Source organism: Diospyros lotus, chromosome 1 (assembly GCF_014633365.1).
Source record: "Diospyros lotus cultivar Yz01 chromosome 1, ASM1463336v1, whole genome shotgun sequence".
Taxonomy (NCBI): Eukaryota; Viridiplantae; Streptophyta; class Magnoliopsida; order Ericales; family Ebenaceae; genus Diospyros; species Diospyros lotus.
This window is the reverse complement of record NC_068338.1, coordinates 20,674,007-20,698,940: the sequence shown is the minus strand read 5'-3', so window position 1 is coordinate 20,698,940 and position 24,934 is coordinate 20,674,007. Positions and strand designations below refer to the sequence as shown.

Genomic DNA, 24,934 nt, shown 5'->3' with positions numbered 1-24,934 from the left:
GAGCATTTTACTAAAATGATCGAATGAATTAACCACCTACAAGAGAGACCGTGAACTGCTTATATATGCAATTCACTGAACAAAAAGAGAGGCACCGCCTCACACTTACACTCAGCAATAACAATCGCAATACAAACTACTACACAATTAATCATAAATCATAACAGCAACAAATCTATCATTACAAAACATTATATGCTTCCACAGCCAAATGTCATGACCCCAAGGATATAATAGTACTTTAGGAGTAGTTATTTTGTTATTTTAATTGTTATATTTTCTCTTTACTTTGAAACATAAATACTTACCCTCTCTTTAGCAGTCATTACTTCCAACGGATCTCGACACTTCAACCTCTCCTGCCAACAAGAGTCTAATTTCTTTTCCCAGTCAATCCCATCACTAGGTCCATTAGAACCCTTGCCATCCATCCTAACATGTCGAAGACCCTTAAGTTCACTTGTTTCCACTAATCCATAGTAATCCACTCCATGAATGCACCAAAGAAGTTAGAAGGGTATCTAGCAGTTTAATGCCCTCAAGGCCTTTTACAGAGGCTAAACCCCGTACAATGATAACGAGGCCACTGGAACCAGTATAAGACTTGTCCCTATTCATTCTATCATTGTCAACCCTAGATAATATGTTATCCCCAATTCCCTTTTCAAAGTCAAGTTTCCTAACAAGCGCCTGTGCTTGTTCAATGTCAATTTGGATCCATCTGGGTTCAAAGCTAACATGATGAGCTTTGGGAGCAGCTAAAAGAATATCACTTTCTTTAGTTGGTGCCTTTCCGTGTCATCTTCTTTTTTCACTTGTTTGTCCTAATTTGTTTAGAGATAAAGTGTTGACGCCAAGACCTAAATCTAGTGTTTTGCTCTGCAAATCAAGCAAAAAATCCTTTGCCATCTTTCGTGCAAGCTCATTTCTCCTTTCTATTACGCCAAGTAAATTTGTAGGATGATATTTGTCTTTCAACCATTCTTCATCTTTATGAGCATTGAAAAAACCTGGAGTGGAACAGATTAGTCTTCAAGGATCCGAGGGTCTGGTGTGATTGATATCTTTAACTTGGTGGTAGTCAGGTTAGTGGCTTGGGTTAAGGTAGTGGAGCCATTTTTCCCTTACTCAACGGACCAAGTTATCATATCTGCCTCGGCTCTTGGCCGATAAGTTCCTCTCTCTCTCTTCTAGGCTGGTTGGTTATGTAGTCAGATTGGGTTGATCAGGCTTCCCTAATGCCTGGGGTTGGGGGGGTAGTTGGTTTTTATGGGTTTTTTCTAGTTCGTTGGTGGGTGGGACTGGTGTTTTTCTAAGGATTGTTATATTACTCTTATGATTTCATTACTATTATATTAGTCTTCAATTATTTCAAATAAAAAAACATAAATACTTACCTAGGAGTAGTAGCTATATAAAGCTACTAGAGCTGTAAATAAAGGATTATCGTGAAATGATCATCTGAATTTTATTCTCTCTACATTTCTCTCCCCCGTTCTCCTCTGTTCTCCCTCTATTCTTGCTATATCCCTCCATTTCTGTCTAATTCTTCCCCATACTCTTCTCCATTTCCCATCCAAACCCTAGGTAAACACCAAGTTGTGACATTTGATTTCAAGGCCAATCATTCATCGACTGTGGGCAAAGAAATTTCCAGTCAACATTCAGGTGAAATTCCGACAATTTTCAGCAGAATCGGTTAAGCAGCAAATTCCGATGATTCAGAGAAATTCGTCAAGGCCAATGGTCCTCTGGCCATTGGACAATGATTGGGTAAGAAGAAGGCATCGGCTGGGGCGATCGTTGAATCACAGCGATTGCTAACAGAGTCCAAGTGATCTTGAATTTACTATGATCGCGAGTAGATAGCGATTAGTTGTAGGGGTTCCGAAAATTGGGTTGAAGGGTTTCGATGATTGGTTTGGATTGGGGTGCGGGTCGCGGCCGTTGTTTGTCTTGATTGGCGGCGAGTCCAATGATTCTTGGTTGTCCAACAATTCTTAACTACGATTCCGTTAAATCCAATTATTTGATCCAACAAAGCAGAATTTGGCGATTTCAGCACCAAAGCAGAGATAGGCGCATTTCGACGATCTAGGTCGCGATTTTCAACAACCCAAGCGAACTCAAGAAACTACAATCAGCCGGTGGTCCTCGACCAATGGCCATGATTGCAATGCGTACAAAGTCACGAATTGGAGGCAGATCCGAGTGATCCAGATCATAGCGATCGCGATCGAATCAGTAAATTGTAGTGACCCACGGCGGTTAGCTTGGAATTGTGGATTGTCGATCCATAGCAAGCGACGACATTGATAGGCGATTGGGGGTGGAATTGAACGAGTCACAGGAGGTGATTCAAGAAGCAGCAAAAGAATTGAGTTCAACCTTGGAGGCAATTTCTGCTAACTGCAAGTAAGGCGATCTCAATTGGAATTGAGAGCGGTAACCGATCCTCAATAGATTGCTATTCACTATTGGTCTTTGTAAGAAGATCATAAACAATTACTCATGGGTTGTTTCTTTGTTGGTTAATCGAAGCAATTTTAGTGATTGAATTCTGGGCAATTTGGAGGCCGAACAAAAGTCAATCAAGTTTAGGAGGTAGAGTTGCGCAACGGAAGCAATTTCAAAAGCGAATCATGGACACAAAATTCGAGAAAACATGCACTAAACTCAACAAACAGCTGAATGAAATTATGATTATGATGGCTAAACAATTTTAGATTCACCTCCCAGCTGAGTTACTTTCTAAGGAGTATTCGGATTTGATTATTCAAAGAAAGAGATCAGATCTAGCAACAGGTGGAGATCTTGACATTACTCATCCATAGAGTCAACCTTCAGAAATAAAGGAAAACTCTAGATCCACTGTAGGACCAATTTGAGCAAGCATTGTGTTAGATCCAAGATCTAACTAGAGAATTCTCATCTATTTAGAGGAGAATTAAGCGGGAGTTGTAGAAAAAGGGAGGGGGGTTTGAGAATTGAGAGAGAACGAGAGGGAGAGAGAAGAGGGAAATTTAGAAGGAAATGAGGCAATTCAAATTGTATTTCAATGCCTTCCGAATGAACCGACATTGTGCTTTTAAACTGGTCCACAACTGGGAGTTAGTGCCAAAAACGGTTACCACTATCGTGTACAATTCCTGATGCACACCTTAGGTACAAGTCATTACAGCCATAACTACCCTTATTGCAATAGCTTCGGTCTAAATACATGACACATTGGAAGCTCTAGATCCATGGAGTCAACTTTCAGTATACCTAATGCTTCCCGTTGGCAGATAGCGGATGAATTAGCATTAAACCAAGTCAGAGATGAGAAGTGCAATGAAGAATTCCATAACTTAAAGCAAGAAGGCTCCATAAGGAATTACAATGTCAAGTTTGAGGAATTGAAAGCACTGCTGCTCAATTCCCATCCGACCTTGAACGAGTCTTACTTTGTGTTGAAATTCATTAATGGTCTTAACGATGTGATGAGGTGTACTGTGAAAATGATGTGTCCTACCACGATAGAACAAGTGGCTAAGAAGGTAAGGTTGCAAGAAATGGCATTAGAAGCCATTTACAGAAAGCATGGGCTGCTGCCCAAAAGTTATCCTAAGAATAAGCCGTAAGTTTGTGACGGGCCACATGTAGCTAAAGGAGTTTTGATGGAACATTTCGTACCAGAACGATCTTACAGGCGACTCTAAGGAAATTGATACTAAAGCTAATGAGCGTGGACAAATAGCCGATGAGGACTCAGACCAAAGAAAAAAGCTGGAGGCTAAGGGCAGGAATGGTTCTAAGAAAGAAGATTCTAAGAGTACTGCTTCTTCGCCTTTGGTTGGAAAAAGATGAGGAATCACAAGCTAAGATAATCCCAACCGAAGAAAATTGCTCTGCTATTTTGAGCATTTTTTATCTTGGGCAATATAACAGTATTGCTATCATATGACCCTGTGTAAACCAGATTCGGAAGATGAAGGAAGAGAAGGTTGCTACCATCAAGTTCAGGAGCTTTGACATTGTGGAAAGAAGCCTTAACACGATGATCTGCGAAGTCTACATTTTATTTTTGCAGGAAAAGCAATAGCAACGAAACATAAGAGAAGACAGGAAAAGACTTAGAAGGAGAAGGAAAGAAAGGAAGAAGAGAAGAAGAAGAAATCTGATACAAAAGGCAGGGATTGGATGAAGAATAGTGGGTAGTCATTGTAAGTTCTTAGGGACAAAAACTCTCTCTAGGAAGGGGAAATTGTCATGACCCCAAGGATATAATAGTACTTTAGGAGTATTTATTTTGTTATTTTAGTTGTTATATTTTCTCTTTACTTTGTAACAAAAATACTTACCTAGGAATAGTAGCTATATAAAGCTACTGGAGCTGAAAAGAAAGGATTATTGTGAAATGATAATCTGAATTATGTTTTCTCTCTCTACATTTCTCTCTCCTGTTCTCCTCTATTCTGCCTCTATTCTTGCTGTCTTTTTCCATTTCTGTCTAATTCTTCCCCATACTCTTCTCAATTTCCCATCCAAACCCTAAGTAAACCCTAGGTCGTGACACCAAGGACACATGCTTTTCAGTAACTGCAAAAGAAAGACCAAAATGGTAGCATTAGAGGAGGTATTGCTCCACAGTTTGTCATCAAGATAGTCATTGTTCATTGAATACAATAACCCTCCAAAACTTCACCTTAAAGAAGAGGGCATTATGGATGATGATGTCTAAGATGATAGTAGAAACCCTATGTGGAGTATGGTCCCCAAAGCAAGACAGTAGAAGCAGATTATTGTAGGGTAGAAGCTTATTCTTGTCCCTGACATTGACAGAAAAGTAGGCATATGACAACTGATGTTCATTGACAACAATAACAACTCTCCAAAACTTCCCCTTGAAGAAAAGGGCAATGCGGGATGATGTCATCTGTTAGAATTGGGAGCACTGACAGCCTTGTAATCCTCCAAGAAACCGATCAAACACCCCTCACAATCACTCACAACTCATCGGCCAACACACCACAACACAAACATATAATAAAAAACAGAAATTAATCAAGAACAAAACAAGAAATGAAACACACGAACCACATGAGAAAACAAAATTTTATCCTGGTTCATGCCATGTGAATGGCACTACATCCAACCTTGGAACCACCTTCGAGAGCAGTCTTTATTTACAAGAATTCGATCAGTACAGCAATGGCCCTTCTCTCCCTTCTATTCCCAAGCGCCCCAATTATTTTCCCCCCCAAAATTACAAAGCTAACAGCACTTAGCCTTTCTCTCATAAACAATTAGCACTCGCAAACCATAGAATGAGAAAAATCTTCCGGCATCTTTGACTCTCCATCGAGAGCCTCTTCTAATCCTAGATTACCCAACAAAGCTCTCATTTTCATTATCCAAAGTCCGAAATTATTAGACCCATCGAACTTCTCAATGTCACACCGGGCAGCAAAAGCCGTGTAAGCCATGGTAGGGAAAGATCCTATCGATTTCTAGGGTTCTTGGCAATTCTTGGAAGAGTTCTTGGCTCTGATCCAATTTGTTAGAATTGGGAGCACTGGCAGCCTTGTAATCCTCCAAGAAACCGATCAAGCACCCCTCACAATCACTCAAAACTCACCGACCAACACACCACAACACAAACATATAATAAAGAATAAAAATTAATCAAGAGCATAAGAGAAATGAGCAAGATACCCTACTCTAGTGCTATAGGTGGCCTCATGTATTGTATGGTGTGTACTAGGCTGGACTTAGCTCATGCTATGAGTGTTGCTAGTAGGTTTATGGCTAATCCAGGTAAGGAACATTAGGTTGCAATTAAATGGATATCTAGGTATCACTTTATCAGAGAAGTACTTGAAAGAAAGAAAATAGATTTGATAAAGGTAGCAAGAGAAGATAATGTTGCAGATATGTTTACTAAAGCAGTACCAATGTCAAAATTACATCATTGTTTGAGGCTCTTACACATTTATATTTGTGAATGATCAGTTTGTTTTGCAGGTCCAAGGAGAGAGCAATTGGTGGAGCTGGATTCTAGAAGATACTCATGCCAAAATGGTGGAGATTTGTTGGGTTTTTGCATTGAGGATTCTGTCTAGAAGATGAAAAAGACAGTAAATCTCATTTGGTGAGTGAATGTGACTGGAATTCCAAGTTAGAAAGAAGATAACTTAGATCTTATATTATAAGGGTTATTTTAGTCTTTGTGTAGGCTAAATATTAGGCTTTGTAATTAACGCCTCCTATGGTCTATAAATAGAAGGCGTTGTCTAGGTAGTCGCATAGAACAAATCATTCATTCATTTATGTCTCTGTATACCAGTGAAATTGCCGAGAAGAGAGAAAAGGCTTTGAGAGTGGGAGAGTCTTTGTAATCTCTATGAGAGGGCAGTGTACTTGTGTGATAGAGAGTGGGGGGTTCTTGTAATCTGTTTTCACCGGTTTCTAGCCGAGAAGAGAGAAAAGGCTTTGAGAGTGGGAGAGTCTTTGTAATCTCTATGAGAGGGCAGTGTACTTGTGTGATTGAGAGTGGATGGTTCTTGTAATCTGTTTTCACCGGTTTCTAGTGGATTGCTCTCGGGATTTGCTGTTGGATGTAGGACTGGTCTTTGATCAGTTCGAACCAGGATATATCTTGCGCCTATTGTTTGATTTGGTTGTATCTCTTTCATTTTCCTTTGTTAAATTCTGTTTCTTTCATTTTCAGTTTATATTTTCTGTTGTGGATTGGTTTTGGGTGAGGAGTATTGAGAGAATTGACAAACTAGAAGTATTGATTGAGTTTCTAAGAGCTCCTAATCCTAACACCATCTAAGATGACAGTAGAAACCCTATGTGGACTATGGCCCCCAAGAGGAGGATAGAAGCTTATTCTTGTCCCTATCATTGAGAGACAAGTATGTACATTGACAATTCGAGTTTCAAGATGGTGTCTAGCCAAAGAAATTTCTGGGTTAGCATTACATTATGAAAGGAGTAATAGGTTTCAAACAACAAAAAAATGTTTTTGGTGGCTACACATTTTGAGATAGGATTGCAACTTGGTGGAGGCAGACAAAATTGACTATTTTGTCTCAGATGGTTTAGAGGTGGACACAAGATCCAATACCTAACAATTTGGGAGATGTAGATTACAATGCTATACCAATGACTTGACACAAAAGATTATGAAAAAGATATGTATAATTAGTTAAGGCAAGAGAAAGAAAACCAAAAACCAAAATGTACTAGTAAATGAGGGGGTAATCAAGGAGAGACTGAGAAGGAGATCTCTCAAAGTCATTCAATGAAGGTGGATAAACAAGTACTTATGTTGCATCTTAGTTACTCTAAAAAAGATGGGAATTAGATGTTCTATAGATGTATTTGTCCAAATCAGCACCAAATGACGATGTATCACACATCAAATCAAATTGGCCCAGTCCATACCATTACTTCTTTCCCCAGACTAATACATGAGATAACACACCAGATACAAGAGCCAATCTTCTCAGCAAAGAAAACTATGAACCAAGCAAAATGGAGTGCAAACAGTTCTTTGAGCCAGTGCATAGGCCTAACTTGCACTGAATTTTGACCTTCCAAACACGATAAAATTTGATCCACAAACTATATAAAGCAACTCAAAAACAACAATCTATCTGGAAACTGCCTTTAAGCCCAAAACAAAAAACCAAAAACTCTCCAGCTTAAAAACTAAGGAAAATATTTTAAAAAGTAACATATAAAATAATTAAATTACTATGAAAATCCTAATGTTAGATTCCTGCCACATAAAATACGTCCTTTGAGGCTCACACACTCCCTCCACGGGTGACTTTTATATCAAACTGACAGTTGAAAGGGAATTAATTTGTGGAATCATCTCATTTCATTATTGTAGGCCATGATATCAGTTTCTTATTGACCAAAGTCTTGCCACCTTTTAAACAAAACTTTTCATTTTTCCAATAGGCAAACAACAACATATCAAGCCTTAATTGCATTAGAGATGGGGTTGGCTATTGTCACGACCCTAGGGTTTGCCTAGGGTTTGAATAGGAATTTGGAAGAAATTGAGGGGGAATTATAGAAAGAATTGGGGGAGAATTTTAGATAGAACAGAGAAAGAGAGAGAGATCGGAGAAGTTGAGAGAGAAAGAGTAGTAAGATCCAAGGGGGAGAGAATGTAGAGAGAATCAGAAATGTCAATTGGATATATTTCACAATCCCTTCTTTACAGCTCCAATAGCTTTATATAGTTACTTTTCCTAGGTAAGTATTTTTGTTACAAAGTAAAGAGAAAATATAACAATTAAAATAACAAATAACTACTGCTAAAGTACTATTATATCCTTGGGGTTATGACAATTCCCCCCTCTTAGAGAGAGTTCTTGTCCCCAAGAACTTACAATGACTAGCCACTATTCTTCATCCAATCCCTGTCTTCTGTATCAAATTTCATCTTCTTCTCTTCTTCCTTTCTTTTCTTCTCCTTCTAAGCCTTTTCCTCTCTTCTCTTATGTTCCATTGCTATTGCTTTTCCTGCAAAAATAAAATGTAGACTTCGCGAATCACCATGTCAAGGCTTCGTTCCACAATGTCAAAACTCCCGAACCAAATGGCAGCAAGTATTGAAACCAGGGATTGATTAAACCGTAGCCCGTCACCGTAAATTCTAGGGGACAAGAATTTTCTTAAGGGGAGGGGAAATGTTAACGACCCTAGGGTAGATTAGACATTTGGGGGGGGAGGGGGGGGAAGCTTAAAACTAATTGTAACAAACAGGAGGTTGAGTAGTTGTATGCAGTTATAGGCAGGTGGTTGAGTGGTTGTAGACAATTATAACTCCTTCAGTTGACAGTTACTTCTCAACAAAAAAGAGAAGCCTCTAATAAGGCTTTTGTAAGAAGTTGGGATCAGTTTTTGAAATAATAACAAAATCTCTTCAATTCTTTCCCCCTCTCAAATTTCTCTCTCTGTTCTTTCTCGCTCTTTTGCTCTTTCTCTCTCTCGTTCTATCTGTTCCTTCCTCAACTTCAATTCTTTCTTCTTGAATTCTACCTAAACTCCCAAATTGCCCAACCCTCAACTTGAGGGTGTGACAGCTACATGAATTATAACTTGCCGGTCATCTATTTCTATGGTCATATCTTTTGTAAGGCCCATAAACTCAACCACCTTTACTGTCTCCTAAAAAGCAGCAGTTTCAATATATTTTTTTCCCCCTTATTTCTCACACACACACAAAGAGGTTTGGAACTCAGCACCAGTGCACAATAGTCTTTTAACATAATGGTAATTGTAAAGAAGGAACTTGTTTGAAACTTTGAATACTTGTAGATAAGCACTTGAGGCCCCAACAAAGGAAAAAAAAAAATCTTTGACTAGTAAATTTCAACAATCTTTTTTTTGTTTCATGGTATTTTTTTGTCCACAAAAGCTTCCAATACCCTCTCTATAAGGTCTCAAATGTTTTGCTGCTATTAAACAATCTTTTCAACATAACAACACCTTCTTTAGTATCCTCATAATATTCTGCCAATTTGATGTTTGTCACTGTGCTCTACATACCCAAACAATTGGTCAGGTGCAAGACACAATATTAAATCTCCAACACCAAAGTGATCTGACAGCCTAGTGAACATTTTTTCATTAGTAGTGAATTTATGAGTGGAGCTGTAGGCATTTTTCATTCTGGTAAGTTCAGTGCTTGGGAAGGTCATGCACTTAGCTATAGAATGGAAAGGAGTTTCTAGGATTTGTGCATGATGATATGCTGAAAAGGCTTTGTTTTCAGAAAAAAACTAAGAGCCTACTTGTACTTGTATGTGCTAGAGCTTGCTGCAAGTTTGGAAAGAGCACTTATTCTGTGGTATGATGGCATAGAATCAAAGGCAATGCCTAGGAAAAAGGTACAAGTTTTCTAGGTTTCATTTAGCCAACTTTGGGGTTGAATTAGACAATTGAGACTATGATAACACTGAGGATAGTTTTCCAATAATAGTAATTGAAATTAGCTCAAGAAAAAGAAATAAAGAAGAAGAGAAAAGTCTTACACCTAAAGGGAACTTAAAATCTTAAAAACATGCTCTCAAAAAGCTTGAGAATAAAAGATTATAAATACATCTATAGCTGCTAGACTTACCTTAATTCTGTTAGCCTAGACATTCATTCCTAGGTAACTGGGGAACTTGAGACTGATTGAGACAGACAGGATTATTATTATCATTATATAAATTGCAAACAAATTGATCAGAACTTTTCAGCCCATGCCTAGCACTAAAAAACTGCCAAAATAACTGCAAGGTCATAAATAACCAATAAAACCTGTAAAAAAAAAAAAAAAAAGAAACAAATAAGCTTGCCCAGAAGCTCATTAATTATTAACTAACAATATCTACCATGCCTACAACTGCCATATACAATTTCACCTACAACTTCCATATACAATTTCACTTACAAAAAGGTGTCATGGGACAATTGTTGTAATTAGCAGGTTTGATAGGCAGGAATTTCTGTTAGGCAGTTACGCCTATTTCAATTTCAAATAAATTGTAAACATGTGAACTTGAGGCTGCATTTGGCGCCTTTTCTTGAGTCGGATCAGTATAAATTGCAACTGATCCCGCTCCTTTGGGTATGATGAGAATAGAACAATCCCATTCTCCCGCCTAATTCTCTCTTCCTTCCCTCTAATTCTCTCTTCCCTCTCCCTCAATTCTCTCTAATTCCTTCGCCATTCTTTCCCAATTCTCCTCTGTCAGATTCAACTCTGACAAAAGGCTTCCTAACAATCATGAGATCAATCTTTATTTTAGGCCCCCAAAACTTACCATCATGGTTTGCAGTGTCCTTGTTTTGTTTTTCCTTTCCCTACTTGGCAGTTCAATGGAAATAACATTGAGATAGCATGAAACTGATGTCACAAGGGATGGCAAATAAGCTGCACTAGTCATACATCCACCAACAGCAACCCCGACTGTGCAAAGTAAAAAGACGAAGAAGGAGAAGTAGAATAAACCTTCATCTTAACAAATTGATTACGAGATGATCGATTACAACAACCCTAATTCAAGCTACGTTTCTCCTCTGTCTGATCAATTACAAACTCGTTCGACTTTGATCTTTCACAAGACTCAACAAATTCTAAACTAACCCCCAACAAATGTCAAGAGAGCACGATTATCACGAAACTCGGAAAAAACCCTAAATTTTTCATCAAGGGAGGGATAAAGAAACAGACCCATAGGTGCCTTCGCCAATCTGCTCCAATTTCTCGAAACAGTCGACGCTTCTCGATCCCCAGGACGGTGATTCGGTTATATTCAGTTGCCCTGGCGCCGCTATAGCCATCTCCACCCCTGCCCTTTTCTCCCTCTTCCCTTCTGTTTCTGTTTTCTTCCTCTACTTCTTCTTCTGATGATGGCGGTGGTGGATCCTCAGCCACCAATCTTATCCACGGAAGAAGCAGCAGCGGCGAGCCGACGGCGACGGTTCCGGCCGATTCTTCAACAGCGTCTTGGCGTGCTTGCAGGAACCACCAATTGTTACTGCCACAACAACATGAACATCGGCAAAGAAGGCATCAGCTCTCCCGAATCTGATCTTCCGATTTGGTCTCAGGGCGCATTCAAGCACAGCATCAATTGGGAAAAGGATTGCTGACGTCCCTAAAATATAATATTAATTTGAACAAATTAATTAATGCTGATGCTAATCTTTTAACAAAATTTGAAGAATTCAGTGGATTCACAAATCCACCTATTTTATTGATTAGAATTAACATTTAATCTAATTAAATTTTAATAATGTGTATTTATTCTATGTTGCTTCAGCCTTCAAATAATTCAATTGGTTAGTTAGATGGATCAAAATATAATGTATTTATTATTAATTAATAAAATTATCTTAATATTCAAAATAAAATGTGCTTAACTATTATTCTTGAAGTGACGACTAAAATTATCCATTAAGTATAAAATTAATATTTATATATATTTTAAAATATAAATATTAAATTAAAAGAATAAAGAATTATGATTAATCATCTCAACTTAAAAAGATAAATTATTCAAAATAACTCTCAACTAAAATAAATACAAACCCAAAACTTAAATTAAGTTCGAGAGTCGTATATGTCAAGATTTGAGAAGTCAAATCTAGACCCAAGTCCCAACATAATCCCAACCCTTGGCATAATTTTTTAAAAGTCAAGGTATTTCATTAATTATGTCTTGATTGTATCACTAATGTGTTATTCTATCTTAAGTATAATGACAAATTTGAGTGTCAGAAGGATCTACCGATGAGATTTAAGCCTTATATTTTTTTATGCAAATAGAGTAAATTCATACAAGCTTGAGCTTGAAAATCACCAGAAGTACCTCAAAACATAGAAAGATTAATAAGAAGTGTAACTAATATATGAATTAGATGATGATCAATCCTAAAACCCTCATCAAAAAATACTAAATCTCATAAATTTACCCACTATTATTAAAAGAGTTTTTACGATAAAATCTTTTAACTTCATATATTATTTTAATATTACTAAATAGTGATTATTTATTGAAACATATCTAATGAATACACAAAGAATTATCATTGTCATCATAGAAATTAGAAAAAAGTAATCTATCAATTAAAGATAGTGATAGTTACCTAACTCATGTTGGAATAATTGTAAAATGGTGAAGGTAAATTTAATTTTTTTTTGTATATCAAACATATACAACGGAAGATATAAATACACACACCATGCAATACGCTATTTCATTATATAAAATACAATAAATGATATACCTTTAGTCCAATGTCAAATGGGTACAGAAAATGTTTATACCCTGAGACCAAATTCACCTAAAATTGTGGTAGACCTAATTTGTCCACACCTAGTAAGTTATCCCGTACCATGTTGCAATCCTAGTCTTGTGCTAGCCTGACTGTGTGTCTCACCGTGAGTAACATTTAAACTCTATAAATTTTTTAGAGCAAAAATAGAGTAACAGAAAAGCAGATGAAGCAGCCGAAAAGATATCTCAATCTCTTGTCTCTGCTCAATTTCAGCTCTCGGTTGCCTCCACCTCCTTCTCAAATTTTGTGCCACGTGGACATTATTAAAATTGGTAGAGGCAAAAAAAAAAAAAAAAAACAATCAATCGACTCCTTAGAAGTAATCGATCGATTTCCACCGAGTGGAAATCCAATCAACCGAACTCTTCCAACTTGTCAACCGCCTGAACCTTTCTGGTCGTCGACCGATTGTGATGAAGTTGTTGACTCCCACTACAATTTTTGAGAAATTACTATCCAATTCGCTAACTTTTGACAAATCGAATCATTAACTCTTAATAACATCCTATATGGGCCACGTTCTATTGGGTCATGATATTTTATGGTGCAAACCCATTTTCGTGAGGCCCATAAGTGGGTTATCCATGCGTGTTGCCTCAGCCAACCCATTCCAGCCCTGCTTGTTTCTTGATGTTATATAAGGGTAGTTTCATACCCTAATTGCAACAGATCGCTTACTCTCTCATTTTCTGAAACCCTAATTCGACGCACATGAAGTGAGACTTTCTCTCGCTCATAAATCCTTCTCTTGTTCGATTGGCTTCGGTTTGTAGTAAGATTACTTGGTAAGATTGTATTGTTTTAATCTCTGTTGTTGAATCGCCTGAGGCGTGAGAGATTGGATGTAACTGATAGACTAGATTCTTGACACGATCTTGAGATCGGTAGAACAAATCATATACTTGTTCTAGTTGTGAGTTTTATGTTTTCAGTTTATGTATTTGCAATACGTTTTGTTCTTGTTGTGATTTTGTAATCCGGTTATAATCGAAAGCTATTAATGGATTGACTAGAGGCAGAGCCTCTGCCGTGAGTAGGATCTTTTGATCCGAACACGTAAAAGGTTTGTGTTCTTGTGTTCTTTTCTTTTCTCGATTTATGCTTGATCTTGTGGTTTGGCCAAGAATCAAGTTCTGTGGAAAACCAACAGGGATCAATAAAGGATTCTCGATCCTAATTTGCCCTACAATCATTTGTTAAGGAATATAAAATTATACACTAATCCATCAACCACCTAAAACAATTATATTTAATTAGCTTAAAATAGTTAATTAGATAATTTTTTAGACAAATTATGTAATAGATATAGTGAATTTAGTGGCATTAAAAAAATAGTGCAAATATAAGGATGATATTGGAATTTTAGATGCTCTACCAATAATAAAACCTCTATTGTAGGTTTGATTTAGCAAGTTTAATTAAGCATAACATTCATACATAAAGGGTTGCAATCCAAGCCAAGTTTCATTAAGCTCTGCTCAACTTATGAGCCAGTTTCCAAACTCGACGGATGTGGGTAAAAAAGTTAGTCCAAAATCAAAATCAAAATCAAAACCAAAATCAAAAACAAAATCAAAGTCAAAGTCAAAGCCAAAAACAAAATCATAGATTAAGGATTGGGTCATAAAACATAAGAACATTAACAGGCAAAGCTATGGAAGTGGTAGATGTGATGATTAGGAGAAAGATTAATATTATGTGCCTTCAAGAGACGAGATGGGTAGGGAAAAAAGCAAAAACTTTTTTAGAAAATGGATATAAAATATGGTACACAGGAAATGATCGAGCAAAACATGGAGTGAGGATCATTATGGATAAAAGCTTAGTAGATGAGGTAGTGGATGTAAAGAGAATAGGGGATAGGATTATTATGGTGAAGGTTATTCTAGGAAGAATGACTATGAATATCTTTAGTACATATGCACCACAAGCGGGGTTAGGTGAGGAGATAAAAGCAAAATTTTGGAAGAACCTAGAGAAACTCATACAAATGATACCAAGAAGAGAGAAAGTGATTATAGGAGGTGACTTAAATGGTCACATGGGTAGAGACATAAACGGCTATAGAGAGGTACATGGAGGGCATGGATTCGAGAAAATTAATAATGAGGGTAAGTCTATTTTAGATTTTGCAATGGCATATGGGCTTATCATAACCAATACTAGGTTCAAAAAACGGGACGAACACTTAATCACATATAAAAATGTCACATCAAGCACCCAAATAGATTACTTCCTCATGAGATAAGAGGATCGGGTATGTTGTAGGGATTGTAAGGTGATACCGGGAGAGTGTTTGACTACTCAACATAGACTTCTAGTACTTGATGTCCAAGTAAGAAATTGGAAGAGAAAAAATCACATAAAACAAAATCCAAGAATCAGGTGGTGGGATTTAAAAGGGGAGAAACAACTAATCTTCAAAGAAAAATTAAGGGGTAGAAAAGAATGGAATTGAGAAGGACAGACAAATTAAATGTGGAGAGAAATGGCTAATGCCCTGAGAAACATAGCAAAGGTAGTGCTTGGAGAGACAAATGGTGGAGCCCCTAACCTTAAGGAGTCTTGGTGGTGGAATGAAGAAGTGCAATTGAAAATTAAAAATAAGAAAAATTGCTATAAGGCTGTATATCAGTACAACAATGAAGAAAATCAAAAAAATTATAAAGAATAAAAAAAGGCAGCAAAAAAGCTATTAGTGAAGCAAGGTCAAAAGTATACGAGAATCTATATAAATGACTTGATACAAAAGATGGAGAAAGGGATATATATAAATTAACTAAAGCAAGAGAAGGAAAAACAAGGGATTTAAATCAAGTGAAATGCATAAAAGATGAAAATCAAAATGTATTAGTGAATGAGGGAGCGATTAAGGAGAGATAGAAGAAGTATTTCACAAAATTATTCAATGATGATGGCGACACAAGAGTTAGGTTGAGACATCTTAGTAACTCCGAAGGGAACGTGAGCTATACATTTTATCGACGCATAAGTCCAAATGAAATAAGGCAAGTATTAAAAAAGATGAAAAATCATAAGGCGGTGGGACTGGATAATATACCAATAGAAGCATGAAAATGCGTGAGAGAAGAGGGTATCTCCTGGCTAACGAAATTATTTAACGCGATTCTTAAATTAAAAAGATGCCAGATGAGTGGAGGAAGAGTACTTTGGTCCCTATATATAATAACAAAGAAGATATTCAAAACTGTGAAAATTATAGAGGAATTAAGTTAATAAGTCATACCATGAAACTCTGGGAGAGAGTAATAGAGTAGAGGCTCAGAAAAGAAACAGAGGTCTGAGAAAATCAGTTTGGTTTCATACTCGGTAAGTCAACAATGGAAGCTATATATCTACTGAGGCACCTAATGAAAAGGTATCGGGATCATCAGAATGACCTACATATGGTGTTTATAGATCTAGAAAAGGCTTATTATAGGGTCCCTATAGAAGTATTATGGAGGATTTTAGAGAAGAAAGGAGTCCGAATAGCCTATATACAAGCTCTTAAGGACATGTATCATGTTGTAAAGATAAGGGTCAGAACATGCGGAGAGGATACTGAACTGTTTAAAATTACAATAGGGATTGTATCAAGGTTCTGCACTAAATCCATACTTATTTGCTTTAGTAATGGATGAACTCACTAAAGATATTTAGACAGAGGTGCCATGGTGTATGCTATTTGCAGACGACATAGTGTTGGTGGATGAAACAAAAGAAGGAGTGAACACTAAGCTTGAGTTATGGAGAAATAATTTAGAATCTAAGGGATTTAAATTAAGCAGAAAGAAAATAGAATATATGGAATGTAAATTTAGTAAGAATGCAAGAGTGGGGGATGTTATAATAAAATTAGAATACCAAGTTTTACAAAGAAAAGACCATTTTCGATATTTGGGATCAGTGATTCAAAAAGATGGAGAAATTCACGAGGATGTCACACATAGAATTAAGGCAGGTTGGCTAAAATGGAGAAATGCATGCGGGGGTGTTATGTGATGGTAAAATCCCATTAAAATTGAAAGGAAAATTCTATAGGATAGCTATAAGACCAGTTTTGTTGTACGGCTCAGAATGTTGGGCAGTCAAATACCAACATGAGCAAAAGACGAGTGTAGCGGAGATGAGGATGTTAAGATGGATGTGCGGCCATACAAGAAAAGATAAAATTAGAAATGAAGTTATTCGTAATAAGATAGGAGTAGTGCCAATAGAGGAGAAGATGAGAGAGACTAGACTAAGATGGTTTGGTCATGTGAGAAGGAGACCAAGAGACGCTCCTGTGAGGAGAGTTGATGAAATAGAACAATTAATCAAAAAAAGAGGTAGAGGCAAACCTAAGAAGACTTTGAGAGAGATATTAAAGTTTGATATGAAGTGTATAGATTTCAATGAAGATATGACAAAAGATAGAAATACATGGAAGTCTAGAATTCATGTAGCTGACCCCACATAGTGGGATAAAGGCTGGATATGTTATTGTTGTTGTTGTATATATATATATATATACCCATATTATATTAACTTAAATGATTAAATTAATATATATACTAATTTTAAACATATTTAATTTAATTATATTATTATAATAATTTAAAGTTTGATAATTATGTCAAATAATATATTTATAAATGAATTTATTCATGAATTATTTGCAAACTTCTAATCGAGTCTTTTAGTATTCACGAGTTTCTAATTAAACATGTTTGTGAATTTTAACGAGTCGAGCTTTATTGAGTTAAAACTCGACTTATTTACAAATTGAGATTCATAGTTTGACTCAAATTTGGCTCATTTACCTTACAAACAAACATAAACGAATTTTTGTTGAGTCAAACACCAAACCACTTGCGAATACCTCAACTCATTTGCAACCCTACAAATAGATAAATATAAGTTTCAAGTAGATCTCAACTTTATTGCATCAAATGTAATTTATTCCTTAGTCTTCACTCAAGAGATGGCCCTCTTATGATTTGATTGTAATTATTCCATTGGCTATATAATGACGATATAGACACTTGTTGCTTTTAGTGAGATTTGAATTGGGGTGTAAATGGGTTGAGCGGAATAGAGTTTAGCTTTGTTTAGTTTGTTTATCTCTAAAGGCATTTGAGTTCGACTTGTTTATGAGCCTAATTTCATAAAGAATATACGAAGTTAGTTCATAAACAACTCTTTATATTTGGGCTTTAAGTTAAATGAGTAAAATTCGAGTACGATATCAAGGCTATTCACAAACAATGTTCTTTATAAATAAAAAATTATAAAGTTTATTCATAAACAAACTCGTTTCTTATTCATAAACAAGTATTTATAAATGAGTTATTTTTTAATGAATAGATCATACAGTTATATTATTTAACAAAAATTATAGATTTTGAAATAAAAAACAAAAATAAACCTAAAACATCTTAGAAATACATATATACTCTTATTAGATGAACCCAATTTTTTTTTTTTTAATGAACTTTGAATGAATTGTAAATAAACTTATTCATGAATATAAACGAGTTGAATAGATTTTTTTTCGAGTTCGATTCATTTATTAAACAAAGTCTGAATTTTTATTCAAATACATATGAAAAAGAGACCGATTTATATGAAATGTATATATATAAGGAAAATTTTCTAAATAATTGATTTTGTTTTAATTTTTTATGAACAAATTAATTTCAACTTTTTGTCTTTGTAAAACATAATAATACACGAAATTCATTTCCACTCTTATCTTATTTAAGCATCGGATGACGGTTTTGTAGATGTCTTGGGCAATCCATCTTACATTCTATTTGTAAATTAATTAAAGTGATTATTGAAAAAGAAGAAGATCAAGATTGAGCCAACAACAACTCAAACTCGAGTGCATCTCTTTCTTTTGAATCGAATTGAAATTCTGTCTAGGCCTATACTCTTACCATTGTGTTCAATCATTCTATTCCTTTCCAATCTCAAATATTGTTCTAATTAAGTTATCAGATGGTATCATACTAATAATAAATGGTAAATCTGAGAGCTTGTCCGATACAATACTCACAACTATGGTAAACGGTAAATGATTTATTTGGCAGAAAGGTAATGGATTTAAAGAAAGCCAAGGAATTGTTTGGTACAAATAAAATGAATTGGAAAACAGAACGAACCGGTTTCCATTTATAATCACATTATAGATGTAAGCCCAAATCTCTAGAACTCAAAATCTTCTCGGCTTGATCAAAAGATAAGTGCATAATGCCAAAAGAGCGCACGCAATCTGTCCTATCTAAAACATTAGATGAAACAACTACTTGCAATTGCCTTAAATCTTTCCTATTCATATCTAGCAGCTTAAGAGCATTTCTAACACGGGGAAAGAAGGCTTCAGGCCTGGCACAAAATGGCTTAAAAACAAGAAACAATGCCTGCATATCAGCTCTTAACTGATCAATCCCCCTTTGAGACAATCTATAGCCATTCATGAACATGCTGCTAAAAACAAATCGATCGAGCCCATCGACAACGCTTCTCCACAGATCCGAGAAGTCCAATGGATTAAGGTTTGCATGGATTATGCAGAGCTGACTCCTCAGACTATCCAGTGCTTCAAGGAAGTCATCAGATACAGGAAAATTCATGCACATTGAAGCTCCAAATCCACTAGCATCTTCTTTCTCTTGTTTGAATTGTTCTTTATTTTGGATGTACTCCTGGGTAAGAGTTTCAAATTGATAAAGAATACCGGCAATTATTTCCATTAGGCAATTTACCTGGAGATCGGCTAAGCACTTGATTTCTTCTCCAAAGAAGCGACGATTATCATCTCCATCACCTTTTACACAGGCATTATATTCACTTTCAGCAATTTTCATCTCCAAAAAGTTAACATCATCACTCCATTCCTGGAGCTTATATTCGCAGTATCTAGCAGCATTGATAACCCCATATCTTGTCAGCAAGGAATCATTGCTACAATCATGAGCAAGGCACTCGGTCCTTTTGTACTGCAAAAGTAGTGAATTGAAAAAATACCAGAGAAGTTTTGTTGCTGTTGACCTGATAAATTGGATCCTTGATAGAATGTCTGGTAAATTTTTGCCACGATCAATCATTTCCCAAGCAAGTTTGAGAGCAGATTCCACAATCAAAGGGGCTTTGTGGTCTTCCCTAGTATAGAGAAGAAATTGCTTATTTGTTCTGTCAATAGCAGATGAAGCTTCCTCTTTAATCTCGAACAACCAGGCTCTTTCATGTTTTAGTTCTGCCTTTAGTTTTACAGTACCCTCCTTTATCTCTATTTTTCCCCAAATTTTGAGCCAATCAGGCCTATCTGAAAATACTGAGAACACGGATAAATACCTTGAAGATCCTTCAAGCCTTTCAGCATCCCCCATGAAGAGATAATGTTCTGAACTTAGAAGTGACAACATCTTCTTATCAAAACTAACCATAAGGTCAACTAAATGAAGCCATGATGTAATAACCTCCAATCTAGTTTCTTTCTCTCTGTATCTTTCAGAAAGAACAGAGAAAACTCGCTTTGTTAAGAAAGCAGAAATAGATTGGACCATTGCAGATACCCAAGATTCTTTAGCACTAAAGCTCACCAGTCTTGTTTTATCAATGAGAGGCTGCAAAACATCATCCACTCCAACTATGAAATCCCTGGTGATCTTGTAAACAAGTGCAAACATAAATTCAGGTTGATCGGTCCATTTCAAGATGTGATATTCCATCCTTGATGCAATAGGAGATACCAGTTCATCAATGGCCCAAAGCCCAATGGTCAATTTTTCCTTCTGTCCCACAAGGCCAAGTTGCCGCTCTTCTCTATGTTTCTGCACATGTTGCAAAGCACAAAGAGCTAGGAAACTCTTAGAATATGCCTTCTGTCTGTCTACTTGCATTAAAACTAGTGGATTTGGAAGGATTGAGGTCTTCCTATTTTGTGTTTCTGCTGTCCAAACTTTTGGTGGCCATCCAAGAGATGAAAGAACAGCTCGGTGATCTGCAAGAACTAGTGGCCGCAGCAAAGTCAATATGTTATCCACCCTAGAATCCACAGACTTCAAAAGATGATACCAGTGAGGTTGGAATTTCACAGGACTGGCTAGGATTTCTTCAATATCATTCATGAATCTTACAGCTTGAAAGAACATTTCTTGCCTTGATTCATGATCCTGCATTTGACAAGTACATTATTATTCTCTTTGTGGTCCCACCTTTGGATCTAACAACATTGTTTTTTCTTATAATCACAAAAGAAAAAAAGAATAATGCTGAAGAAACTTATGGCAATTGAAGCAGATGAATTTGAACAATTTACCATGAGTGCATTTCTAGCCCGTTGGTTCACAACAGACAAAACTGCATCCTCTAGATCTCCAACCATTGCTTCTAACTGTAGAGTAATGTCTGAAATCTTAGATAGGTAAGTAAAGACTTGCTTGAAAAGATACAAAATAAGCAAGTCTATCATTTGCAGACATCCATATTGGCTAAGGCAATTCAGCAACAAAACCTTACAGAAATGACAGCTCTACAGCACATAGATTGAAATAAAGACATCAGGATTCAAAAAGTTTCTTTTAGATTAGATAAATGAAAATTGCTTTGGATAGTTTGGTTACACTGTTAAATGCACAAACATAGAATTGTTAAATTCACAAAAAAAAAAAAAAAAAAACACCATCACCAAGAATATACTGGGTGGGAATGGCTACATAGATTCTACCTCTCCAGTCATCTCTATCTAAATGCACAAATATAACATTAGAAAGTTTTGCAAACTGATGTTGGTGCAATTTGTGAAAGATGCCATTAGATGTTTGAGAAAATTAAAAAAAAAAAAAAAGAAAGAAAAAATGTCTATCAACAGTTAAACACCTAATGCATGATCAAGAAAAAGTCATTTTCAAATGCGATGAGATAATTTGGTAAGGTAGCCGGAACATGAACAATCATCCTGAACTGAACACTCATGTGGACATATTGGAATCAACTAATTTCAAGAGATTTCACGAACTCTGTCATTATGCACTCATTATAAGAAATAAGGTTTATCAGATCTAAGATTATGCAAAGCTGTTCATGAAAACTATTTCACAATGTAATGATTAGCCAGCAATCAATCTAAAAGGTCACTCAATTGATAATTAATAAACAGCCAACAGTCTGTCTACCAAAATTTTACATAACTAGTTAAGTTGCAACATATACAATAAAAAAATATCACACTAGCTTTGCCTGATCCAACATTTTCTCTCCCCCTTTCTGGACCTGTGCCAACTTAGAAAATGTAGACATCAAGAAAGAAAAACATTCAACAAAAAATTAAAAAAAAACCTTGGGTACTGTAAATAGAACTTCTTATTATTGTAAAAATTGGCCAATTGGGTAAGAACCAAAAAAGAAATCACTCCTAACTTAAAGCCAATTCAAGGGCAGGAACAGAAAACACAGAAACATCGCAATGTAAAAGTCATAGCCACCTTGAACAAGATTCTAATTATACTACAATTGTCATAGTTATTGCTCCTTCTATTTCAATTACATCAGTTTACTCGTACAAAATTCGGCATTTTGGATCAAAATCAAAATAAAGCGCTGGAAATTTTACCTGCATAAAGCCGAATCTTTTCAATTCGCTTCAATTCCGCTGCAAGCCGAGGTAAGTCCTCGCATAACATCTTCTGGAATGTAGTGGAGCCAATCCCATCTAAAACCAAAACCCAAAAATTGAAACAACAGAGTGAGAAAAACAGCAATCATTTCACCAATCACACCGATAAATCAAGTATACTGACACGGGGGCGTCGTCGTTGCTGTTGGTTTCGTTTTTTGCAAGTTGAGATGGAGGTTTTGGAGAGCGGCTTTGGCAGAAAACGAACGAGAAATCCAAGCAACCAGGAGGCTGGAGAGGTTCTGGCGGAGAAGCAGAAGATCACCGTCCAATCCAGTACTCTCTCTGCTTAACTGCGCCGCCAGACCGCGAGCAGTATCATATGAAGACGAAGATGGGTGATCATCCCGTTGATCGGCGGTGAAAAGGTCGTCCAGAAACCCTAAAAGGCGTGGGGGTATATCCCGGGGATTCGGCAACTCCGCCGCCATAACACAGCACCATACGCCAAAATCAAATCTCGGAACCCGGGCAAATGCGTAGAGTTACAGCAAAGGAATCAATCAGAGAGTTTCGTATCTCGGAAAGGAACCTGCAAATCGTTAGTCAAGATTGAGATAATAAACAGTATCAACTCCACGATTTCTTAAGTCCTCTCTCTTTTAAAATTCAAGGATTTGGCGTATCTGTAAGAACAGGAACATAAGCTTGCTTTGCTCCCCCGTTTGGCTTTTCGCGACAAGAAAGAAGAAAATCTCTTCTGGTGATACGTGATGTCATAATTAGTTTTTCCTTTAAAAATAAAATTTCTTATCAATGATGCACGAAACGTCTCGGATGTGTTATTTTGACGTTTTTAAATGTTTTTTTTATCGAAATATCGAGAAACACTAAAAATTTATTTATGAATTATTTTTGTAATTTTAAAAATATTTTTAAATATTAAAAAATATCAAAAACACCTTTCATCATTTTTAATTTAAAAATGTGTTTTTGTCTACAAAATTATTACAGATAAAAAAAAATTCTATTTCTAATTAAGCGAGGAACATAATTTTTTTAATTTTTATTTATTTTTTATCAATAGATCATAAATCATAATATATGTTTATGTTTGTTTGAATGTATTATAAAATTTATGTATATTTTAAAATCGAATAACTATTTTTTATATTAAAAATATATTTATAAAAAAAAACCCTTATATATACATTTTTTTATTTATGTGTTTTCTTGCTCTTTCATTTTCTATTTTTTTTAAAAATAATATTTCAAATCGCATCCGTTTTCCATTTCTATTATGTACAACTTGGCTTCTCATGAAATTGATTGCCTTTTAATCGTACTTGCAAATACTCATTTAAGGCATTCTAAAATAATAATAATAATATTATTACTAATGATAGCACACTTACTTTTAAATCTATAAATTATATGATAAATGATAACTCAATCAACAGCTACTCAAGAGCTTTAAGAGACTGTTTGCTAGTACTATAAACACAATATTTGATAACTAAGAAATAGACTTTAGAGTGTTTGAGATCCGAATTAGTTAGTGATAAGATAATATTATGATAAGATTAAGGAATTTCTACCCATGTTTAATATAACGTGGTATAAACTTAAAAGGAAATATTATCACATGCTTGGTATAATAAAATTTAAATGAGGTAAAGATGGAATTTAATGGTCAAATGACTATTTTGCCAAGTACCAAAGAAATCCACCATTGAAGTTGTTATTCATCGACGACTTTCATGTTGTCAACAAAAGCCAGCACCTATGGGAGAGCTTTCAACTCCCGTGAAAGAGTCCACCATGGGATGTGTGTCCGTGTGAGAGAGAGAGAGAGAGATGATAGTTGAATTTTGCTTTTACGTCAAAGATAAATGATTTATAATGTAAGAAAATTAATCTCATCAAGTGAGATTTTTTATCTCATGGGCGAAATGAGATTAACTAAGCATCTTACATGATACATTTACTAAGTGTTAGTTTTTGATGTTCATGTTTACTTATTAGTACTTTAGGAAGCTTGGAGAGAATGGGGTTGATAGAATGGGATTCATTGAAATTACACAATGACTTGAATATAAGCATACCTCAAAATCATTTGCACTCTCCATCTACTCTATCTACGGTAAGTTGTCAGAAGAGATTTCATCATTCTCTTTTCTTTGTTGTTTATCGACCCAAACTGTCATGATTTGTTGTCTTTTGTTGTGAACCACCATCTCTACCAATATGTTATTGCAATAAAAAACCAACCCTTCATCTACCCCATTGCAAATTTGACTAAAAACCATCGCAACCTATCCATCTCGAAACATTATTCTATTTAAAGTGTATTTTCATGTTATAATTTGAGAATTTTTGTTTTTTTGAAAACACTTTTATAAAGGTCATTTGCCAACTCTTATGATTTACATCTTCCTTTCAAAACTTTCATTCCAAATTCACTAAATATTATTCTCCTAAGTGACGCGT

At 35.8% G+C, this 24,934-nt stretch overlaps 2 protein-coding genes across 3 annotated transcripts in view; both read right to left on the bottom strand.

The window, feature by feature from the left end:
* LOC127804686 (cyclin-dependent kinase C-2-like) overlaps window positions 1-11,641 on the bottom strand; it is a 41,608-nt gene extending 29,967 nt beyond the window's left edge. Inside the window, exon 1 of the mRNA XM_052341620.1 lies at window positions 11,231-11,641. Coding sequence (XP_052197580.1) covers window positions 11,231-11,340 — 110 coding nt within the window. The 5' untranslated portion in view covers window positions 11,341-11,641. The remainder of the gene's footprint in view (window positions 1-11,230) is intronic.
* Window positions 11,642-18,967: 7,326 nt separating this feature from the next.
* LOC127793549 (RINT1-like protein MAG2L) lies at window positions 18,968-23,161 on the bottom strand. 2 transcript variants are annotated; one of them, XM_052324303.1, is made up of 4 exons: window positions 22,629-23,161; window positions 22,442-22,540; window positions 21,149-21,237; window positions 18,968-21,002 (listed from the first exon to the last, which is right to left on the bottom strand). In XM_052324303.1, the coding sequence occupies exons 1-4, from the start codon at window positions 22,933-22,935 to the stop codon at window positions 19,011-19,013; spliced, it is 2,487 nt and encodes an 828-aa protein (XP_052180263.1). In that variant the 5' UTR covers window positions 22,936-23,161; the 3' UTR covers window positions 18,968-19,010. The 2 variants fall into 2 exon arrangements, with proteins under 2 accessions (XP_052180263.1, XP_052180264.1); XM_052324304.1 differs by having other exon boundaries at window positions 21,149-21,223; window positions 22,629-22,678.
* Between the last annotated feature and the right edge of the window lie 1,773 nt (window positions 23,162-24,934).

What these genes read in the sequence shown, in the direction of transcription:
- LOC127793549 (XM_052324303.1), bottom strand. Translation starts at nt 22,935, where the DNA reads ATGGCGGCGGAGTTGCCGAATCCCCGGGATATACCCCCACGCCTTTTA. An exon ending in AGCAACGACGACGCCCCCGT is followed by an intron (nt 22,541 to 22,628) that starts GTCAGTATACTT and finishes TTTTGGTTTTAG; the next exon opens with ATGGGATTGGCTCCACTACA. An exon ending in AAAGATTCGGCTTTATGCAG is followed by an intron (nt 21,238 to 22,441) that starts GTAAAATTTCCA and finishes CTAAGATTTCAG; the next exon opens with ACATTACTCTACAGTTAGAA.